Source organism: Ruditapes philippinarum, unplaced genomic scaffold (assembly GCF_026571515.1).
Source record: "Ruditapes philippinarum isolate M1 unplaced genomic scaffold, ASM2657151v2 ctg1266_1_1_1_1, whole genome shotgun sequence".
Taxonomy (NCBI): Eukaryota; Metazoa; Mollusca; class Bivalvia; order Venerida; family Veneridae; genus Ruditapes; species Ruditapes philippinarum.
The window spans coordinates 32529-53860 of NW_026851704.1; the positions used below are offsets into that span (position 1 = coordinate 32529).

The window sequence follows — 21332 nt, forward strand, 5'->3', positions numbered from 1 at the left end:
CATCCTGATATTTTAATCACTCTTAAAAAGATTAAAATATCATGTAAGTGAATAATAATGATAAAAGATACTAAAATGTATCATTTACAGTCATCGAATTTAGATCTAGCCCGATGGCCCATGGCCAATGAAAAATAGTTCAGGCCATTGTAAATTTTAAGACAATTTAGTTTAATATATCAAAGTACAATAAATTCAAAACTGAAATTCGGGCCAGTAAAAACCAATGACTGCATTTATATTGGATAATGGATACCATAAAGATTTGCATTAGCATGTAGCTAATCATATAACAAAATAATAAACATTATATGTGTAAACAAAATCTTTTATTGAATTTACAGGCAAGGAGTATTTACAATTTAATACTGGCTATGAACAGGCTAAATCAAACCGAGCCTGCAATATTTTCAATTTCGTCGCTTTTGGCGTCCTTCAGGGATTCCGTTTTTCTCGATTCGATATGTTTCTGTTTTGCTGAAATGTGATTCACATAACGTCTGTGGAATATCCTTAAGATTTCAAAGCAAAGGAACATGTACACATCAAAGGAATCAATCTAGTAGTACTTATAAAATAGTTAAAAACAGAATCCCCGAATAAAGACAAACACGGAAAAATGAAACTGATGCAAGCGCGGTTCTATAGAGCCTGTTTATGTACGGTATTGGTAATTGCAAGCTCCCCTTCACGCCCTAGCCCTACCTTAAGCAGAATTCAAAATTGGACGTGAACTGGTAAGATTTTGAATTTTTAAACATCCGCCTGCAGATTTTTCATATTTCATATTTAATCTTTTAATATATATTTATTAAACAGCATATATGTACATTTTAATCAATACATGAGATAGAAATATGTCGTATGTAAAGTTTCTCTGAAGACATGCTTTTGTTTTGTATTATTTAGGTACCTTGTAGGTACAGATGCCAAATACACCTATCGGTTGCTCTGGAATTTGCCTGAATGTATAAATGATTATTACTTTGCCAAACAAGGAATTTACAATGTTTAGATCCACTGTGTATAAAGAGAACTGACGAACACTGCTGGTGTCGTCCTTCTGGAAAATAGTACACAAGTGTATGAAATCATATATATCATATTGTTAATACAATTATAAGTTTATCAAGCAGAATTAATGTATAGAGGATTTTTCTAAAAGGGGTCTGGTGTCGGTGGATGCATGGCCGAATTTCAATCATTTGCTATTCATCATTGGAGGTTCGAATCCTGACAGGGACTAGGAATTGTCAGCTCTGATGCCGCCCGGTACTAACTAATGTCAGTTCGGATCCCGCCAGGGCCCTATAATTAGAAACATTGTTACTTTGCAAATCACTCTTCATTTTTTATGTCGCCTAGCACCGTACCATATACACATATTATTATTATTATTATCATTATTATTATTATGTTATTTATGGAAACATTTGACATAACAATTTTCAGTTAGTTGTAATTATAGACATTTGTGTCGTTACGCAGTTAAATACTTCAAGTCATATGTTTCATATACTGAATGCGATTGCTTAGCTTGTACAAGAGATTTTAAATCATCCAGGACTATGAAATATTTTTGAATAGCCGTACAAGACTGACTGACCTTTTTATGACTTTTCTTTATTCTTTGTGGCAGCCATCTTGAATTCAATTGGATTAAATACTTTTTGTACAACTATTAGCGAAAAGGGATTACTGCTAAATAGATTAACATATTTTTCAGCACAAATTCATTAAGGCTACTATCATACTTCAATCCAGCACACAACTGTTCCTCAAACAGCGTAAGAATGATAACACTTTAGATCCTGAAACTTTCTTTTAATAGATTGTCATGAAAATGGGTTTATCTAACACCTGTGAAAAAAACTATAAAAAAAACTTTTCTTATATGTAAGTATTTGATATTTTTATGATAATATATGAAATATATTTATGATAATATATGGAGAATAAATAAATATACGATAGCTAAAAATAATACGGCTTTTTATCTTATTATTTATTTTCCTAATTATCTTGCGACAGTAGGGTGCAGAAAAGAACAGCCAAATAAATTTCCGCTGTAAAATCGACCTGGGCGGTGTAGCTTAGCTATCTTACAGATATCTTGCTGCGATAAAAGTCAACACAGTATGCATCAAAACTCCAAATCGATGTTTAATAGCCAATAGTCGCCGCAAACATAAATTCTTTATTCGACTCTGTGTTTTACTTTATCATATTTTCTTTTGTAATTTCATATTAAAATCAGGGTGTTTAACCACTGCTCGATACATGTAAGTGATTCTCTGTCATGCAATTCATGTTTTACAAGTTGCACTAATTCATTATCCCTCATGTGGGGCTCAATCAAATCGATTCTGCAATTTTCATGTATTTTTGTTGTGATTAATGCTACCTGGGACAACGGCAGGTTTCAAGTGCCCTGTGGCAGCTGTAAAAAAAATTTCATTTCAGTGTTGTTATATTTTTCTGGTCCTTCGGGATCGTTAGTACTATTGAGTGTTGAGAGTTGGGTGCCGCTCGGGCTAGGGTGGCGTGAGGGATGTTGGACTCGTTCATTATACCTCATGTGCGGGTCTGTAATTTTCACGTATTTGTTGTGATTAATGCTTCCGGGGATCACTTTGTTTCCAGAATGTTGGTACCTGTTACTCTTGGTTAAGTTAGAAATTTAGATGTAATATAGAAAGAGATAAAAACATAACAACATAACATCATACAATTGTTTTGCCTTAAAGATGAACAAGTATTTAATCATGATAAATTAAGGTCTTAAGTAATGATTTTTTCTAGTAAATTTGACAACAGGAATCTACTGAGTTTTTTGACATTACGGAGATGTTAAATGTTTTTGAGATGTATGTTCCATCTGATGTAGATCCAGCCCAATAATTTGTTTGCAAATTTTCACATCATTCTCTCACTCCGTTGTTTTTTTCATAATATATCTAATTATGAAAACCAGTCCAGACTTGAAAAGCGTTTCATTCAAAAAGGTATAATAATAGCACAAATTGCAATTTAGGTTTTAGTATATTACTGTTTAAAGTGCCCAAGGCAACCTAAGTAACTCAATGGAATTCCTTAAAATTGATAACTAAAACAAGACACGTAATAATGGAAAAAATATTTTTCCGTGACTACATCATCATGCAAATGTTAATTATTCTCTATGAAATCATGTTATTGTAATAACTTATGATTATGTCTTGATCTTACATCATGCAAAATTTAGAGAGCTAAATGACTGATGTCTATTTTTGTATAACAATGTAAATGAAATTTTTATGATCAAGCTATAGCAAATGTTTATAAGTATTTCCTCTTTTTAAGTGGTATTCACAATGCTTATGATAGTAATTGTATAGTTCATAAATTAAATATATTTTAAGCAATGGATTTTATCGTAGTTTCGTTTTCCTGTGACTATTTTATGTTCAAGAAATAACTCATTATTTGTAACGCATTAAGCTAAGTTACCAAAGTAAGAGATAAATAAATGTTTAAATCGATAACGAGCTTTAGATCTTGTTTGCATTTTGTATCTTGTATTTTTAGTGGGGGATTAAGTAGGAAAAAAGAGTGAAACAATTTAAGGGGGGGGGGGTTAATTTGGAAAAAGGAGTGAAATATTTATTGGGAAAGCAATAAAATAAGTGAAGTAAAACCATTCATTAACAACTTTATGTTAACTGCAATGTTATGGATGTTGAAGTTATGAGAAATTGTACCAACAACTTCGGCTTGAGACAACGTTCAATGGCGGTCAACACAGTAGTCAATTTTATCTTTATTATTGTATTAATGATGTGTTTAACAAATATCGCAGATTGTTACTACATTCAAAGCAACATTTCCAAGTGAGTTTTTACATTTGATTTCATTGATTTATATATAACAATTATTTGAACTGAAATCATAATTGAAATACCGTAAGAATATTGTTTTGCAATTATGAATTATTTACACAATCAGCTTAACATTTAAATAAAAAAGTTAAGTTGCTTGTAAATTTACATTTTATACTTTCTTTTTTTAATTATACAAAATCTTAGCTGACATGTGTTGAGCTATTTGGGAAAATACCTGCTGGTCACATTTTACAATTCTATAGAATTTGTATAACTCCTGTTCACTTAATATAACTGAAAAGTTACGAATGATTTTTTAAAACACATTATTTTTGACTCCATATATTTATTTTTATCATATTTAAAAAGAGTATGACATGTGATAGAACCTTTCTAAATTAAAATTATTTGTTTATATGATCTTTTTAAGACATGATCTATTAGAAGCACTTCTCAATCCTAGTCGTTACGACCCAAGTATACCACCAGAATACATTACAGAAGGTAAAACAATTCAAGTTGCATTGCTTAACTTTATTATCATGAAAACCATGTTTTGTTTGTAAATATAAGAATATGTTATACGAATAATGTAATGAACCATTCTTAGCAGCGAATAAAGGTCATGTTACGGTACACTAACAATAAGCTAGTGGCCCGTGAAATCAGTCTGCCCTATAATGAAAGGGCGGACAGGTCTTCGTCCCTTTCTTGTAATGGAAGGGGAATCCTGTGAAACGTGTATGTGGTCTCACGGTCACTTTCCTTACAATGTGTCCTCGATGCGTGTATGTGGTCGTATTGCCGAAAATTTCTTATTAAATGACAATGTTTTCAAAAGTGTTTTGGTACAGAACCGTCTGGTGTAAAATCTTATGTTGGGAATTTTACTCTTAACTAGGAGAAATAAACCTAAAATACAACTTTACACACTAAAATTCGGTATTGCTTTTAGCATTAATATGAGTAGTGGTATTTAACAACATTCTATTTCAATTAAAATAATAAATTTGTGTTAGTTATATTATGATTTGGTTTAAAAAGAAACTTACAAAGTATTGTAAGTGTAGGTACTAACATTCACTTGACGTTTTATAAGTAAATTTTAAATCATAATGTCTATACGCCCCTCGTACAAATCAGATAGCCCCGTGTTTCTATGCTCTTTCAATACATATTGACTTTCTTTAGTGTTGAATATGATGTGGTATGTATTGAAAAAAGTAATGTCGCCTCAGGCTATATTACTTTTCAAGAACATACCACACCATATTCTCAAGCTAAAATGTACATGTCCGTTTTTAATCATTATAATTCACAAATAGCTTTTAAATTTATTAAATTAAGTCTGCTTCAGATTACGGCGCAAAATTATTTACTTTTTTATAATTTTCTAAACTTGAGCCAGATATATAAAAAGAACGCACCGGAACGCTTCATTTTTAAATATAAATGCGGAGCCAACGGCAACTTTGATTTTTATTCATGCGTGTCAGAATTAATACCTTACGTCATCTTGTATCCTCGAGTAATTTGGCTGATTTCCAGAACATCTATTTTAGGACCAAAAATGATCAATATACTTTTAAAAATTAAAGAAAAAAATAGTGAATATACTCTGATATTTTATTAACCAGTTGGGAAAATGCATTCGATTGCTATCTTTAGATTATATAAAATATACAACCATCAGACGTTAAACGGTTACACGAACGCAGCTCAACCTAACATAACAAGATATGTTTGTAAAACTTGTATGCCCCCTATCGGCAGCCAATTAGCCATGTGATCAGTTTATTATGACTGACTTTTGACCTAGTTACCACAAAATCAATGAGGGTTAATTACTGGTCATGACTAGTCACTAGGTAATTGTGACCACAAAGGTTGTATGAAGCAATTTTATGACAAAGTTATTTCAAATCTTACCAAATAATATATGCATAAATTGTATGAAGCATGTCGGCCTCATTAATGACAGCCAATCTGTTATATTACACAAAACCTTGAAATGTGTATACCAAAAGGATTTTTATTTTAATAAAAAATATCAACCAAAGCAACTTGAGTTAGTGAGTTATTGGTCAACAAAAGTCTTTACATACAAGGACAATATGACATTGACCTTTGACTCAAAATCAATAGGGGTTATCTACTGGCCAAGACCAATGCACCTGTGAAGTTTGAAGGTAAAGGGCCCATGACTTGGGATATTGATCAGAAAGCATTGTTACCTATAAGGTCAATGTGATCTTGACTTCTGACCCTTTAGCGCCAAAAATCCATTGAGGTCATCTTCTGACCAAAAGCAATGCATTTGTAAAGCTTAAAGGTCAAGGGTCCATGGGTTGTCCAGTTATTGATAGAAAACTATTATAAAATACAAGGTCAATACAACTTTGACCTTTGTTCCCCTGACCCAAAAATCATTAAGGGTCATGTAATGGCCAAGACCAATGCACCTTCAAAATTTGAGGGCCAAAAGCCCATAGCTTGTGAAGTTATTGATAGGAAACCTTTTTAAATACAAGGTCAATGCAACCTTGATATTTGACCCCTTGACATCAAAATCAATAGGGGTCATCTACTGGTCAAGTCCAATGCACCTACTAAATTTGAGGGCCAACAGCCAATAGGTTGTCAAGTTATTGATAGGAAACCGTTTTCACCTACAAGGTCAATGTGACCTTGACCTTTAACCCTTTCACCCCAAAATCAATAGGGGTCATCAGCTGGTCATGAACAATCATCATATCAAGTTTGACATTCCTAGACCTAAGCGCTCTTTAGTTATTGATCGGAAACCGTTTTTATCTACTAGGTTAATGTGACCTTGACCTTTGATCCCTTGACCCCAAAGGGGTAATCTAGTGGTCAAGTTCAATGCATCTATCAAGTTTGAGGGCCAATAGCCCATGGGTTTTCAAGTTATTTATCGGAAACCGTTTTTACCTACAAGGTCCATGTGAGCTTGACCCCTTCACCCCAAAATCAATAGGGGTCATCAACTGGTCATAAACAATCATCATACCAAGTTTTAAATTCCTAGGCCTAAGTGTTCTTTAGTTATTGATCGGAAACCGTTTTTATCTACAAGGTTATTGTGTGTCAAAATCAATAGGGGTCATCTGCTGGTCATGAACAATCATCACACCAAGTTTGAAGTTCCAAGGCCTATGCGTTCTTTAGTTTTTGATAGGAAACCGTTTTTACATACAAGCTAAATGAGACATTGACCTTTGACCCCTTGACTCCAACATAAATAAGGATGTGCTGGTCATTAACCATAATCATACCAAGTTTGAAGCTCCTAGGCCTTAGGGTTCTTTGATTATTGATCGTAAACTGTTTTTACCTACAAGGTAAATGTGACCTTGACCTTTGACCCCTTGACCCTAAAATCAATATGGATCATATGCTGGTCATGGGCAATCATCATACCATGTTTGAAGTTTCAGGCCTAAATGTTCTTTAGTTATCACTCGGAACCCGTTTTTACCTACAAGGTCAATGTGACCTTGACCTTTGACCCATTGACACCAAAATCAATAATGGTCATCTACTGGTCATGAACAATCATCATACCAAGTTTGAAGCTCCTAAGCCTCAGTGTTCTTTAGGTATCATTCGGAAACCATTTGGTCTACGGACCGACTGACTGACAGACCGACGGACCGACCGACAGACAAATGCAAAGCAGTATACACCCACTTCTTTGAAGGCGGGGGGGGGGGCATAATTACAGAATATATGTCATCAATGGGGTGTAACTATAAACTGTAATAAGTAATTGTATTTGAATTGAGAGAAACAAAAAGCAGCAAATAAAGTTTATCATCACCCTACGATGTCTTGTCATTGAATATGAGTCTGTTCTATTTATAAATCCAATTCAGCCAGTGAATATGATACTACATTCAGTGATTATGTTTTTTTTCTCACCAAAGAGGTTGTGGATGTTTTAGATTATATCTTAAGTTAAGTCTTGTCCGCATTTATTTTTCTAGATTTTTATACCCTACCTCAACGGCAACTGTATGCATGCTATACTGGTTTGAGGCTGTCTGGTTTGTCTGTTTCTTTTTAAACCTCTAATCCATTTTTTATAAATTTGACAGGAATAAAAGGGTGAAAAAACCCTTGGATTTTGAAAGGAATTTGCCCTTTGAAGATGGGGTTGTTAGTTTTCGGCGTAAGCCCTTTTGAAACACCTTTCAAATTCAGCAACCCTACAAACCCCTCCAAATAATTTCGCTTTTTAGTTTGAGGGGTAACCATATAAAAAAATTTTTTTACACACCAATCATGGGCGATTTTTCTTTAATTTTGAACACTTTGGGGTTTTTCAAATTTTTAAACCCCTTTGGTTTAAACCAATACGAGTGGGTTATATTCACTTTTCCCGAAAAAAACCTTTTCGTTGCCCATTTTGCCGACGGGTAAACGGGCAAAACAACCCTTGCCCTTTAAAAATTTACTCTTTGTTTTCAAGATTTTTTTTTAAAATTTACTTCAAAACATTTTTTTTTCAACAAAAAAGCAATCTTTTTAAACCCTTCCCCACGTAAACCCGGTTTTGGGAATTTTCTTCTATCCCTTTATTTTTAAAAAAACCGGGTTTTTTGGGCAGGGTTTAAAAAAGATTTTCCTGGGGAAAATGGAATTAAAAAGAAATATTATTCCGTCGTCATCAGATCTACATAAAAGAAATAAATAGATCTGACTTGAGTCAGATTGCCACCGCATCGTTCCTGATCAGGCTGTCAAGCATTTCATTCGTACTATTTGCCTTCACATTCAAAAGAAACTGAACTATTGAGCTAACCGGACGCCTAAATTGACCTAGACCAATAAATTACATTTAACTTCAATGTAAATTGCCTGAATGAAACATCTAAAATTATGCTATTTTTTCTAATTTCATACTTTACCAAATCATTATTATTGTTTATGGAAATAGTTCAATGTCAAGTCAAAGCAAATTAGTGAGTAGTTACCTTAAGTATTTTTTTTTAAAATACAATGGGGATAATATGAATTTTGACAAATCATGTAAATAAAACCATCTATTCATACAACATCGCATCGGTGTACAAAAACGTCTTCAATGACTGCAACTTATTCTGCACATTTTGACATTTCCCTAAACATGTATTGATGGTTTTGTCTAGGTTGATAGATGAAGAGGTTTATTTAAGATATTTAGCGTGGTTAGGGGTAAATCACCAATTTTATAAGCAAGTTTTTTTTATTAAAATAGATAGAAGATAGAAGAGGCTGTTTTGATAAATTTTGATAAACAAAGTAAGAAAGTAAATAAAACTTCTTTTGCAAGTAAGACACTTACACCCCTTGACTTCTCGACCCCTTATTCGGTATTATTCAAAAAACAATCTACATGTTTTCAGTTCAACTTTGAGAATTACGTGTACTATAATTTACAACTACACTGTGTATTATGATATGTAAAATACTAGTTATATAAACAAGAAAAAAGGACATTGTGACATAAAAAAGTTTAATTACATTCCCAAAATATTTTAATACATCTCGCATTTCATACACGCATTTTCTCTCATACATTGAAAGACAAGCTTCAAAAGCATATTTTGGCAGCAAACGGCGTGATGTATATATCTTTAAATTATCTAATATCTTGAAGTCGATGCAAATATTGCTATGTTATATATATTGTTAAGATATTTTTATATATAAGTACACATACAATACATATTTAGCAAATTTATGTGTATATGATAAAGTGTTACATCAGCTAGCATCTCAATCACTTGTACGTATATTGTTATCAATATTCAATCTTTTACTCTAATAGAAGGAGCAACAACCAAAGTGAAAATTCAGCTAACGATCCATGATATTATTTCTGAGAATGAGAAGATTATGGTAAGAAGTTTGGAGTATATAATGAATTGACCAAACATATAGCTTGCATGAAATATAATGTTGTTTAAAACCATACCATTTTATGTGACATATTTAGCTTTACTTCTTACTGAATTTAATTTAAACATTATTAGCTTTATAGGTTTAAAACTTTTTTGGGATACGCTTGTTTACATTTTTATTTATGTGGACACTTTTGTGTCACTGTTTCCCAGGTTTGTAATTGTTCAAATGGGATGTATTTTTTTCCCTGGATTTCCATTGCTTTTTGACCACTTTAAATAAACCCCATTCATTGTCTTTAAGAGTTCATCTCTTTGTCTTCCGTTTTCTGTCCAAAATCTTTAATATCCTCATATTAGTTTTCTTATTTTTCTCTAGTTATTTATTCTTTGGGGAAATTGCTCTCGTTTTTTTTACCTCCTTTGTTTTGGGTCCTTCTATACTCTTGGGGCTTCATTTGGTGAATTGAGAATACCAATACCATTGATTGATGTTTCCCGTCCATATTTATCACTCAAGGGGAAAGCTTTTTTGAATATGTTTTAAGCGAAATATTTATGCTCGTAGCCTTTGCAGATGTCTAGTTAATAATCTCAAATAAGTATGATAACTATTGGAGAGTATATGGATATAATTAATTATCCCTTTTAGTTTAATATGAAAAGGTAATGATTTAGGTGATATATGTTTGATGTCTGGAGAGGTTAAATGCTAAGTATATATAATGCAAAGAAATGATAAAAAATCATATTCATGCCACAGGTACCACATTTTATATTATTTATTATTTATTGATATTGCCATAGATAAAACGGGATTGATTTTATAAGAAAAAATAAGAAAATATACATTTTGTAATTTTTCTATAAAGTGAAACAAACAGCAATGTTTTGATATTAAATAAACCATATTCTTTTTTAATAATGGAAAGCTTTTGAAACATTATTCAACAGGAATTTTCTTGCTTGATGTACGTGAGGATGTACTGGACAGACAGCCGCTTGGACTACTCCAACAATGCGTCATACTCTAATCTAAAAGTAAGCGGTTCATTTATATCAAAGGTTTGGGTCCCTGATATATTCTTCACTCAGAACCGTCAAAGTTATTTTACTGGCGTGATTGGAAAAAAATGAATTGATATATATAGGAAGATATGGAAATATCACGTTCAGTGGAAGGTATGTTTAATGATAAGTTATAATGAATAACAACATTATGAAATCTTTATTTATTGTTAAAAAAATTCCAGAAAGCTTTTTATACCAGCAAGTGTGCGTTTCTTAAGGTCAATTAGTTTATACAAAAATTATTTTAACTTAGCTGTTAGCTTCAAGACACACATTCGAAAGCTTCTTTAAAATGTTATACTGTTGTTAAGCAAAGGAAAGGTAAATAAATAAACAAACCAAGCTTGAAAGTTGAAAAGATTTACTTGTGTAAAAACATAATGTTTACAAACGTATCAAAGAAGTACTCTGTAAAAAACATTGTTAAATGTTTTCAGTTTGTATCGATAGGTCGAATATTGAGATAAAATTATCAATTTACCTAAAAGCAATATTGGTTAATATGACCCTGTATGTGTAATTTAACAGATGGCTATATTTCCTTACAGGATCGCAACAACACTGCTTTGTAAAATGGATCTTCGACTTTATCCATATGATCTGCAACTGTGTCAAATATCACTCCAAAGCTGTATGTAGTTTTGTTAAATTTTATTTATTTGCAATTTTTGTTCAATAAAATTGACTGTCCTAATATGTTTTACACCATACTTCTTCTTTGAAGCTCAGAGTCTTTTTTTATAAGAAATTGCTTTTATTTCTTATAAATCATTTGTGTATGTATCTGGATAGACCCAGAAGTATAGATGACATATTGTATATTTTATTAGTTATCTTCAACAACAAAGGAAAACAGAAACAACGAAAATTTAAGGGAAGACTTAAAATTTTTAGCATTCCCAAAGAAATTTAATATGGGGTTTAATATAAAATTTTTGTAATCGCCAAAAGTTTTGAATTTTAATAAGGGCCCCCGGGGGGTTTCCCAACTTTAGCCCTAAGAAGTTTATTCTATTTTAAATATAAAAAAATTTTTCTTTAGTATTTTAAAATCAAATTTAGAAATACTTATTTTTTTTTAAATTTAACATATACATAATCCGTATGTAAAATTGTCTAACCTAATTACCGTCGTAGCACTATCTTAATATCGTAAACATTCATACCACGTTAAATACTTTCAAGAAACTACTTTCTTCAACTTTGTATGGTAATATCAATCGGATTTAATTTAAGATACGTATACTGAAGAGGAGGTTCAACTTTTCTGGACAATAGATCATCCTGTGGTGGTACATGGTAAGACTATAAAAGAGTACCCCGCATGGAGAAACAGAACATTTGTATCTCCGGGGGTAAATTCAGGTACTGTTACATTGAATAATTGTTTCATGCATTCTGAAAATATTGTGCTTTATTATTTTTTAAACCAATCAAATGAAGTTTTTTTCTGAATGGTTATAACATATTTCCATACAATCATGTATGTTTCTTTTTGCATTGCTTAAAATGTACGTATGTGTATCCAAATGAAAGTTGTTCATGTAAAAGAGCTGATGAACTATAGGAATTTTGATAAGATAATGTAAAAATAACAGAATATATTACGTTTAAATATTCAACATATAAGTGTGTATCTGTGCTTTTTGTGAAACAATCTTGGCTCTAAATTAAAACTTCCATTCCAGTGGGCAATTTTTCTAACTTGAACACGGGAATACAAATAAAGAGGTATACACATTCAGAAAGTCAGACTATATGTACCCCTATGGTACTAGTTTTGATTGCTATGACGTCCTTTAGTTTCGGTGATAATTTCACACCAAGGGTTGCACTTTCCGGGGCTTCCATGACAACAATTATAATGCACTGGGCGGGAATTTATAATAAGATCCAACCAGCCGCTACTTTGAGCTGGCTCGACAGCTGGATGCTTATCAACCTCTGCTTTGTTGGAGGAATTATTTTCTATACAGCTATAAGCTACCATGCCAAGGTAGGTATTACTATTATATCATTTCTTTAGCATCATGATAATATATTTTTATTATCATTATAATAATTATTATTATTTTTATTATTGTTATTATAATTATAATTATTTTTTTTTTATTATTGTTATTATAATTATTATTATTTTTATTATTGTTATTTATTATTATTATTATTATTATTTTTATATTTCTCAAAAATTTAATTTTCGCTATACGTATCTGAAACAGAAAAAAAGAAAAGTCATTGAATTCATTTGAGGTGTTTTGCTGTTGTTGTTCGTCGTTTTGGTTTTTTTTCATTTTGGTTTTTATTTTTTGTCATTTAGCATCCAAGAGAAGTAGAGGAGGTAAGTATTGATTTCATCATACTTTTTATTGTGATTCATTACTTTAAGAATCAAATTATGTGTCATAGAAAAATGTCCATGTTTGAATGGTACAAACATTGTTTCAAGATTCAGTAATAGGCCAAAACAGATTGTCATACGCCATGACATGATGACATAATGAATTATCAAAGCTAAAGCTCCGGATCAAATATAAAGCAATATGATACAAATATTGATCAATTGATTTGAAAGCTAGTTGATGGGTTCAAACAATTTAATTACAGTTTTCCGTAAAAGTACTCATTCAGTACGTTTTTTGAAGATGTATGTATTTGTTTGCATTTTAGATATTACGCATTTTACATTTATGAATTTTGAAATTTTTTTTTTTTATGACCCAAAGATGCACTAAATAACAAAACCAATTTCCATCACAGAAAAAAAAAATCTTAAAAAATCGATTATAGTTTCACATCAAGTTTTGTTGTATTTCAGTTTAAACATTTAATTGAAGATACAATAAGTATTCAGCTTGGTAATTGCAAGCAAAGGTTGCCAAAATGGAGTGAGGTTAAGAAAAGCGATGAAACACAAACCAGATGAAACTGAGAAGGAAACAATACTTGACAATTCTTTAACCTCTTCTTATGAAGAAATTCGTTTTACTTGGACGGTTGATCGTAGATTTTATGCTGTACAGAATGACGAATTAAGGGAAAAGTATTTTAGAGACTTTGTTAAGGTACGCTGAATACATTTAAAAGCAACTTGAACCTCAGAAATCAACATCCTTTAAAGACAGAGCAAATATAAGTTTTGAAACGTTAAAATAATGGTTTTATTGTATGTTAAATATTTATTTACTAGAGAAAATAGTGGTAAATAAATTGCTTGTCATGAAAGTAGTGACATGTAAACAAAGTAGTTTATTGACTTTAATACAAAATACGGTATCCCTATTATATTATTAGTTATAAAGATCGTTGACAGGTTATATGGCCCTATATAAAGGGCTATTTGTAAATATAACCCGAGCCGTTAGGTTGCAAACAGCCGTTTATATACGGCCATATAACCTGTCAACAATCTTTATAACGAATTTATAATACAGCAAGCATCATTTTTAGAGAAAAAGTAAGATTTCTTCATGAATCGACAGCAGCCGTGTATATAAAAACATATAAACGTCACGATTATCCAATGAAAAATGACGTTACAAACGTGCAGTATTATAAAATTGTCTAATTGCTAAAAAGAGAAACGTATTTAGCCGGTCCTTTTTGAGAAGCTATAATAGGACACCAAAAAATTAAAAGCTTTCAGAAATAATGTAAATAAATAAGTTGTTCGGCGAAAAAAAATCATACATTTCTGTTACAATTTAATTATCAAGGACAGAGAGGTTAGATTTATCACATCTGTTAAAAATCAGTTATCAGTGATTGAGGATTACTGTATTACTCTAGTTTTAAAATAATAAATACTGCATTTATTGAACGAGTTAAATAAAATTATATTGAACACGCCTCTATTAGTGAAATTAATAATGATTCTACACGAATATAATATGTAAATAAATAAAACGAACTGTTTCAAAGTAAAAAAGTAGTAAATTTTTATTGCATTGACATCACAAAGTGTTACGCAAACAAACTAGTGGCAAGTCTTATTTCTAGGTTTTCATACCGCAAGGACGTCACATATAAATATATGCATGACAGCGCAATTACATGTGAACGGAGTCGCAAAATTTGCAAGGGTATATGATAGAGCTAGTTATGTATTTTCATCGTTTACTTTCAGGATAAAGAACGGAACAAGCCTGAAATAAGATTATTGAGGAAATGTAAGCAATATTCCGGCAGGTTTATTTTAGATGTTGTCGGGTTCGTCCTATTTTTACTGGGATACATTCTTTTTACAGTGATATACGCTTTTATCTGGACACGAAAAGACTTTAATTAAGCTGAGACTGAGTCTGTGTTATTGACATTCATTGTTTATATTTTGATTTATCGTTGACATCTAAGTTGTAACTTAGACAAATGTAATGAAAACGACTTAAAAACATTTAATTTTGTTTTCTTAACAGGACTACATTTGAACGTACAAATTTTATATTGCAACCTCTGGAATCATTAACAATTTTTTTAAATATCATAATCGTCAAAATCCCTCTAAATATTTATTAAACAACTGTATTAAGAACATATTAAATTGATATGAGTTTCTATAATTTTAAAATACTTAATTTACTTTTAAAAAACTAATGCAATGTGTTGTATCAGTGAATGCTTGTAAATATTGGTATATACAACTTCCAGGTGTTTATTATTTAATTCAAGTTGTTGCTATTTTGATATTGTTGTTGTTGATGATGTTAGTGATCATGATGATGATTATGTTGTTGTTGTTATAACTTCTGTCCTGACCAGGACAATTTTTATATTGTCCAATAAGTTAACAAAAAATAAAGAATTTTACTTGGTAAAATAAATATTATTGTTAAATGGCTTAAAGGGTAAATATTTTTATGAAATATAGAAACGGAAACGTTAAATTTATGTCATTTCTATACTCTGAAAGAGTTGTAATATAGAATGTTTATGTTATCTTGCTCACATAAAAACTGTTTGTAAACAGAATAAAAATGTTCCGGAACAAATTATTATGGTGTTATTATTAAAAGGTTAAGGTTAAGGAATAATTTTGTGCATGCTTCATTCAACCCAAACTGTAATAAAACAAACATATATCTTTTATAACATATTCGTATTATTCTTTTTCATAACGCAAAGGTAAAATTAAGGCTTTTTTCACTTTAACTTTGCAAAATATTTAAACAAAACTGGACCTGACAAATGACTATTTTTAACTGAAACATTAAACATATAAATTAATACATGGAATGTCAGCACAATAATTAAAATAAAAATGATATCCTGATATTTACCATTAAGTTTGGAAAAGAATCAATTTTTCAGAAAATATTTTTGCATATAGTTTTCATGATCATTCTTGAAGTTGTTTTATTGGAATATTTATTCTGTTTTCACATTTCGTGAATTGTCGGCGAAAAATTAAACCAATTACAAGTTGTCTTTTTCCTTAAAAACATTAATTAATCGGTTAGTTCAGTTTCACGCATTGGTTATGAGGTTAAATTTGAACAGCAAATTTTATAGTCATTGCCTTTAGCCAAATGTGATTACATGTAAAATAAAACAAGTACAAATGTTTCTGCAATGGAGCAACTGAGCAAATAAACGCGCTCATTACAGATACCGTACAATATACCATATACATCTGCATATTTATTTGCAGAATAATACTTAATTATAATGTCAATGAGAGAGGGGGCAGATATTAAATTAAAAAAATAATAAAAAAACAAACAAACAAAATGCTTTCCCTAATGCCTTCCTGGTAAGGAAAGTAATTCTAATAAAAAAAGACTTCGAGACTTGTTAATGTAATGTGACATGACAGTAATTGAACATTGTTCTGTTTGTGTCACTACTTTTGTCAGTAATATTAGACGATAAAAGATATCAAAGCATGTACATTTTCTTTTTCACATATCATGCTACTCATTTTCTACAAATAGCAACAACAAATCATGGTAAGAAATATTAAAATCCATATGTACGAGGGGAAGTCAGAAAATATCCGGACTTTTGACTTGTTCTCGAAAACCATTCAACATTTAAAAAAGATCTTTCAACTCTTTTTCAAAATATTCTCCACCTACGTCTACGCACTTTTGCCATCTTCGTGGGACCTTTTGTATCCCCGCTGTGAACCATGACGTAGACCTATGTTTTAGGTACTGTGTAACAGCAGATATTAAAGCCGTCCTGTTCTTATATTTCTTTCCAGCAAACGCCTATCATATATCAGAGGGCAAAATACTGTGTATACACATTTATCATTGAAAATAAACTGACCACGTTATTGGCGAATGAATGTAGTTTTCACCAATATATAATGTGTGTATATAGCTGCACGTGGAAAGAGAAGAGTATGAAAAGTCCGGATATTTTCTGACCGTCCCTCGTTAATACGCCAAAACAAATACTTTATTCAAAATGTCTTTCGCGGCTCTTTCGCGGCAAGTGGTATATTATGATATAACAAGAAAAGCATTGATGCAAAGTATCAAATACCGTCCAAGTCAGAAATGCAGCACATGCTGATAAACAAGTAGACATCTGATGACCAGATATTCTTATAACTTTTTCAATTCTTTATTGGATTTTACTAGCAGTGGCGTAGCGCGGCCAAAAGTAATTATACGCCTTGGGGGTGGGTTAAGGGAGGGGGTGGCCCCCTCCCTTTGTAAATGGCAGGGGGTTCGGGGGTCTTCCCCCGAGAAAATTTGGATTTATAGATGCAAAATAACGCAATCTGGAGACATTTGACAACATATTTAATTCCCTTCTTATCTGATAAATACAGGATATTGAAAGAGTGTAAGTTTAATACTAAATTCATTTAATGAGTTGAATAAAATCATATATTATGTGAGCCTCTGGCGGGTTAAGGGAGGGGGCGTCCCCCTCCCTTTGTAAATGGAAGGGGGTTCTGGGGATTTCCCCCGAGAAAATTTGGATTTATAGATGCAAAATAACGCAATCTGAGACATTTTACAACATATTTAATTCCCTTCTTATCTAATAAATACAGGATATTGAAAGAGTGTAAGTTTAATACTAAATTCATTTAATGAGTTGAATAAAATCATATATTATGTGAGCCTCTGGCGGGTTAAGGGAGGGGGTTGCGCCCTCCCTTTGTAAATGGAAGGGGGTTCTGGGGATTTCCCCCGAGAAAATTTGGATTTATAGATGCAAAATAACGCAATCTGGAGACATTTGACAACATATTTAATTCCTTTCTTATCTAATAAATAGAGGATATTGTAAGTTAAATACTGAATTTATTTAACGAGTTGAATAAAATGATATTATGTGAGCCTCTGGCTAGCATAATATTATTTTATTCAACACGTTCAATAAATTAAGCAATAAACTTACACGCATTTAATATTCTATTTTTATCGCATGGCTGTGAGCTTTTCCTTTGTTCTTTCTAACCCATTATACTCAGTACACTTCAATGAGCATTTCAACACTGTATTGATATATAACAGTACAGTTTTTTCATTGATTCATATAGGAAAAAAACTCGACTGTTATATATCGGTCGAGTTTTTTTCGTACCTTGTATATATCAATACAGTTTTTTCATAGAGGCTCCAATGGGGCAGTGGTAACGACCATTCCCAGTAGCAAAAAAACCCCATAAAATAATAAAAAAATGAAATCAATAAAATAAATATATAAATACAATGAAAAATATAAACAAAGATAATTAATGAAATGAAAAAAGCCCTTTAATCTTAAATCAATCTTGGTAACAGTATACAATCTGCCTCTTATATTGGATGTCTTTTGTATATTTTTTTGCGGCAGCGAAAACAACTTGAAAAACTGCCTTATGATAAATAACTGTAATGTAGCTAATGATTAATTTATTTATTTGTTTCTATACAAAAAAGAAAACATTATGCCATTGCGATAAAACAGTTATAGTATATGAAACTCGTTAGTTACGGGGGTATATCACTGGCTGGGGCGACATCTCGGGATGTTTCTGCAAAAAAATTGTCTCGGCCTTACGGCCTCGCCATTTTTTAGCAGAAACACCCCTTGATGTCGCCCCAGCCAGTGTTATACCCTCGTAACTAACTCGTTTCATATACTATAACTATTACATCACACACCAAAAACAAAGACCGTTTGAAGTGATAAAGAAACATTTTTCATTGAAGCGCCTATAGTATAACACTAACATTTAGCGCGTCTTATCGTTATGTTTATGTAACGCAAAATATGATGTTTTGTCAAAATATAATTATGCCAGTGCAATACCATTTTTACGGAGTCGCAAAATCGGCACGGGTATGTGCTATCTATGCAGAAATGGTTATTCTCTGAAGACAAATGCAAGGCGGCGTTGTTTTCTTGCAGCAAATTTGTCAACTATGTACTCAAAATAAATTTTCATGTCTCTGTAAATATTCATTAGGCCAAGCCCAGACAGCCGTTCTGTAGTCATGGTAGATCTCTTCATGGTGCTGAATGATTGTTCAGCTGTAGCCGTAGACACTGGCATAGTGAGCATTACTAACAAACAACGACGGACATTGGGATAGTGCTGCTCATTAGCCAGTGGTAATGTTCCTAGAAGTGTATCAGGAGCTTGTGGACGGTCCAACGCAAGTGGTCCATCTGTCCAACATGTAACCACTTTCTCACTTCCCTGGTAAAGGTAGCTTCGTCCGTACGCCCTAGACAGTAGACACCGTTTAAAAATGACTTTATATTTCAGTTTTATTATAGATCTAGTTAAAAATAAAATAGAATAATATTTGATGTAATTTGATAGAAAAAAATACATTTGAATATGATTTAATGATAAATTGCATTATTTTACCTACTTTAAATTTCTTGATCCGCATAAACTTACCTCGATTTAAATGCATATTTATGTACATTGGGCCTATCTGACTTTAATAAAGTGACTTTCAGCTCATCGTTTAAAATGGTGCAGTTGAAAATATCAACATTAGGAGGCTCATGTTCTTCGGACGTTTTACGTTGGGACGCCATTAAATTTTGATTTTTCCCGCTAGTATAACTTCTTATGTAAACAACATTCGGAATATAATAGGATTCTACGATAAGATACAAACAAGTCAATACGCATGACACTGTCTTACCTAAAATAGTACTAGATCTACCTAGGTACTAGTTAGCTGTTCTACACTTGCAACAAAACATACCGATACACTATTTAAATCGCTTAATAACAAAATATTTTTTGTCAGCAAATCCTTTTTTCTCCGTCAAAACTCACGGCGATGCCTAACACGGGTTAGGGTACTGATTTGGACTACTGTTTTCAACATTTAAGACTTTTTGATTTTTTAAAATTCATTTTCGTTTAGTACGCCTACGGCGTACTGGCGTATGCCCGGCTACGCTACTGACTAGAATTGTATACTATAGATAAATGGGCGGACGAAAGACATTGTTGATCATGAACTTTGGTAGGCTTGCTAGAGATTAAAATATTAAATGGTTTTTCTTTAGACGTACAAAACAGTAGTCAAAATGAACAAAGTCTGTTTTTAAAAATAGTAACAAAAGACTTATAGAAGTATATTACACGTAAGTTTTTCATGTCGGATAAAAAGAAAATGGTTTCTATTTATAACTGGGACTTAAGATACATTAGTTAAATTTCATGTCGCAGATTAATACTGATAGTAGAACACACATTTGGGATGAATTTTAAAAAGACCAAATTCAGAATTTGTTTTGTTATACACGCTGTATGGTGAAAGATATCAATATAATGGAAGACTGTTACCTGAATTTTAGAAAGTATGAGGAAAGTCACTTACATCATGTTCGTGCGAGTCAAAGATATAAAAGTTATTTGACATTGGTGATAAATAGAGGGCCATAGTTAATTGTTTTATTGAGAGATCGATCTACTATTGTGTTGAATTGCTTCAACATCCTCGCCTGATTTACCAGTGCCATTACATTCCTATCAATAAAAACTTAACACCTCATATCAAAACTGCAGACGGAAGTTTCTGTTGTTAAAATATCACAATTTGGCAATTCAACATTCCACTCAAACCACAATAAAACCGAGTGCCTTCAATCAAAATAGTATCAACTTGTTACAGCAAAAATCGTTAAGTCAGGGTGGATTTAAATATTCACGGTAAAAATGTCAGATGTGCAATAAGGGCCGTCAAAAATCAAGGAGCTTGTAATTTACCGGAAAGAACCTACGAAAAACAAAATTCAAAATAATAACAAAGAGTGCAATTTATTGTTGAATATGTTTGCATTTTATTTTTTGCAATATTCTCTTGTTCGTTATTTATTACCATAGCGCGTCACGAATGATTGTTTCGTTTAGACTAAAACTACTTCTATATATAGAATTTCAAACTTTCACAATGTTAAGCCATGTCATCTTTTTAAAGCTTTCGAATTCATGTACAGCAATAAAATACATACATACTGTGTAGTACAAAATAATAAGTAATTTACTGTAGAAGATACACATGTAAGAAATAAATTACCG

At 31.7% G+C, this 21332-nt stretch overlaps 1 protein-coding gene across 3 annotated transcripts; it reads left to right on the forward strand.

Annotated features, from left to right (window-relative positions):
* The first annotated feature begins 3630 nt into the window (after nucleotides 1–3630).
* On the forward strand, nucleotides 3631–15888 carry LOC132737678 (gamma-aminobutyric acid receptor subunit beta-like). Of its 3 annotated transcripts, none has more exons than XR_009626771.1 (10): nucleotides 3631–3869; nucleotides 4291–4364; nucleotides 9694–9764; nucleotides 10721–10807; nucleotides 11386–11468; nucleotides 12074–12202; nucleotides 12526–12833; nucleotides 13158–13178; nucleotides 13656–13902; nucleotides 14964–15888. XR_009626771.1 is itself a non-coding variant. In XM_060725018.1 (9 exons), the coding sequence occupies exons 5-9, from the start codon at nucleotides 11411–11413 to the stop codon at nucleotides 13761–13763; spliced, it is 624 nt and encodes a 207-aa protein (XP_060581001.1). In that variant the 5' UTR covers nucleotides 3631–3869; nucleotides 4291–4364; nucleotides 9694–9764; nucleotides 10721–10948; nucleotides 11386–11410; the 3' UTR covers nucleotides 13764–13903. The 3 variants fall into 3 exon arrangements, 1 of the variants encoding a protein (XP_060581001.1); XR_009626766.1 differs by having other exon boundaries at nucleotides 3632–3869; nucleotides 10721–10948; XM_060725018.1 differs by lacking the exon at nucleotides 14964–15888 and having other exon boundaries at nucleotides 10721–10948; nucleotides 13656–13903.
* The last annotated feature ends 5444 nt before the right edge of the window (nucleotides 15889–21332 follow it).

What these genes read in the sequence shown, in the direction of transcription:
- LOC132737678 (XM_060725018.1), top strand. Translation starts at nt 11,411, where the DNA reads ATGGATCTTCGACTTTATCCATATGATCTGCAACTGTGTCAAATATCA. An exon ending in CTATAAGCTACCATGCCAAG is followed by an intron (nt 12,834 to 13,157) that starts GTAGGTATTACT and finishes TTTGTCATTTAG; the next exon opens with CATCCAAGAGAAGTAGAGGA. An exon ending in ATCCAAGAGAAGTAGAGGAG is followed by an intron (nt 13,179 to 13,655) that starts GTAAGTATTGAT and finishes GTTGTATTTCAG; the next exon opens with TTTAAACATTTAATTGAAGA.